Genomic DNA, 2106 nt, shown 5'->3' with positions numbered 1-2106 from the left:
ATCTTACAAGGCAATATAAAAATTATATACACTTAATACATTGGTACAATACCTACTTTTTACAAAAAATAATAATAACTAAAATAGAAACTTAGATTTCAGATCTCCTATAAGTAGCCCTGATGAAGGCTGTAAATTCTGGCCAAAACATTGGCACTATTAAATAAGTTTTTACAACTTATTTGTGTTATTCTCTGACCGCATCCCCAAACCATCTTCTCCTCATATATATTATCCACAGTCAACTATCTTTTCATAATTAAAATAGAAACTGATAAATGCTTAACCAACTTACTTGAATAACGGATGTTCTTTTTCTTCTAAAACAAACATAATATCTCCGGCTTCTAATCCAGGCTCTTGATTACCTTCTCCGCTGAAGACAATTTTTTGCCCGTCAGCCATGCCTTTATCAATTTGTACTTCGATAATTTTTTCTTCATGAATAGTCTGCAAGATGAGAAATTTTAAATTATTATTATCATCAAAATGAAACTAATAAGGATAAATATAAATTATGACAGAATTTGAAAATTGATTTGAACATTTTCTGAGGTATTTTATTATTTTTTTAAAAATGTATTTTATGATATTTACATAATAATACATCCAGTAAATATGATATGATGAAAGATATGGTATGACACAGTTTCAACTTATTTCAAACAAATATGGTACTATAAGGAAGGGACTAGAGATTGATAATCACCTTTTTACCATTACACTTCTTACACCTATCCTGAGGCTTAATGCATTCGCCCTCTCCTTTGCACTCGCGACAAACCGTCTGAATTTGATGGATCACGCCAGCAGCAAACTGCTGAACTTGAACCTGTAAACCAGAACCGCCGCATTCTTGACAGGTTTGAGATGCTCCTTTCTTCCCACCTCGTCCTGAAAAAGTTTTTAGAAAAATATTTTATGATGGAAATCTATAATATAATAATATACTGGTAGGGTTAATTTAAAGGAAAACCAAGATTATTAACCAATTCCCATGACTAACAGATATAAATAGAGGAACAGATATGAAATTCTGGTGGATGAGACTATACCCTTCAGCTTAATAATACCTCTATTAAAAAGAATATATTAGTAATTTCAAGAGGAGTGGCATGGCTTAGTGATAAGGCACTGTGTTACTAACTCCATGGACTCAGGTTCGAATACGGCTATGATAGAAAATTATTTATTCTGTTACTGTGAGTCAACCATATAGGTTCAGAAGCCTTTTAGGGTTCACCCAGCCTTTAAGTGGGCACCTTTAATTGGAGAAAAGTTTGGTGGTTGAGTGTTATTCTGATCAAATTATCTCCTTGTGCAACTGTTGGTCTAGTAACAATGTTTCCTCACAAGTTCTGTATTCATTTATCTTATCTTATACAAAAAATTATTACATTTATATACTAATAATTAAAAAATAATTATTTCTATTTTTATAAGGTATATTCGATTATGTTTATCTACCCTGTTGTTATTTTAGTATTATTCCATTTAAAATATTTGCAGTGTTATTTAAATTCCTTGAATTAGTTTTGTAACTTTTTTGTTTTCAATATTCTTAGTTATATATATTTCCACTAGGATTTTCCTATTTAGTATTTCTAGTTTCTTCAAATTGAACCTGATTGTTTAGTTATACTATGGTGTGGTAATGGTGTAAAATAAGGTTTATTATTTTTTTTTTTTAATGTATTACATTATCACTAAATAAAATAAAAATAATAATTAGAATGTTCGTTGATATAATAAAGTAAGTAATTTGTCAAACAATTACAGTTTCATATGACTTTTCACTTTTATGCTACACTGTTTAGACACACACACACAGTAAAAAAGAGACCATACTAAAGAAACATTGAAAGGAAAGTGGTCTGGGTGTGGTCATAAAGGACTCAAATGGTATGAAAACTATCTCATAAGAGCCAAACTCTTACCCAACTTTGAAGGACTACATGAGGGCTAAAAACTAGATTATATATATATATATTTTGTAAACAGATTAATATAGTTTTTACACTAGTTCAGTTGTAGGACCATTTTCCTTTTAATATTGCACAAGGCCCATCAAGAAAAACTAAGATTTCTAAGCCCACCCCTCTTGAA

General features: G+C 30.2%; 1 protein-coding gene across 1 annotated transcript in view; it reads right to left on the bottom strand.

Annotated features, from left to right (window-relative positions):
• Droj2 (DnaJ heat shock protein family (Hsp40) member A4-like) overlaps positions 1–2106 on the bottom strand; it is a gene marked incomplete in the record, with an annotated part of 12909 nt that overhangs the window by 7488 nt on the left and 3315 nt on the right. The window contains 2 exon segments of the mRNA XM_067050629.1: positions 296–450; positions 710–894. Coding sequence (XP_066906730.1) covers positions 296–450; positions 710–894 — 340 coding nt within the window.

Source organism: Halyomorpha halys, unplaced genomic scaffold (assembly GCF_000696795.3).
Source record: "Halyomorpha halys isolate HHAL.00 unplaced genomic scaffold, Hhal_1.1 Scaffold1100.1, whole genome shotgun sequence".
Lineage (NCBI taxonomy): Eukaryota > Metazoa > Arthropoda > Insecta > Hemiptera > Pentatomidae > Halyomorpha > Halyomorpha halys.
This window is presented reverse-complemented; position numbering and strand designations above follow the sequence as displayed.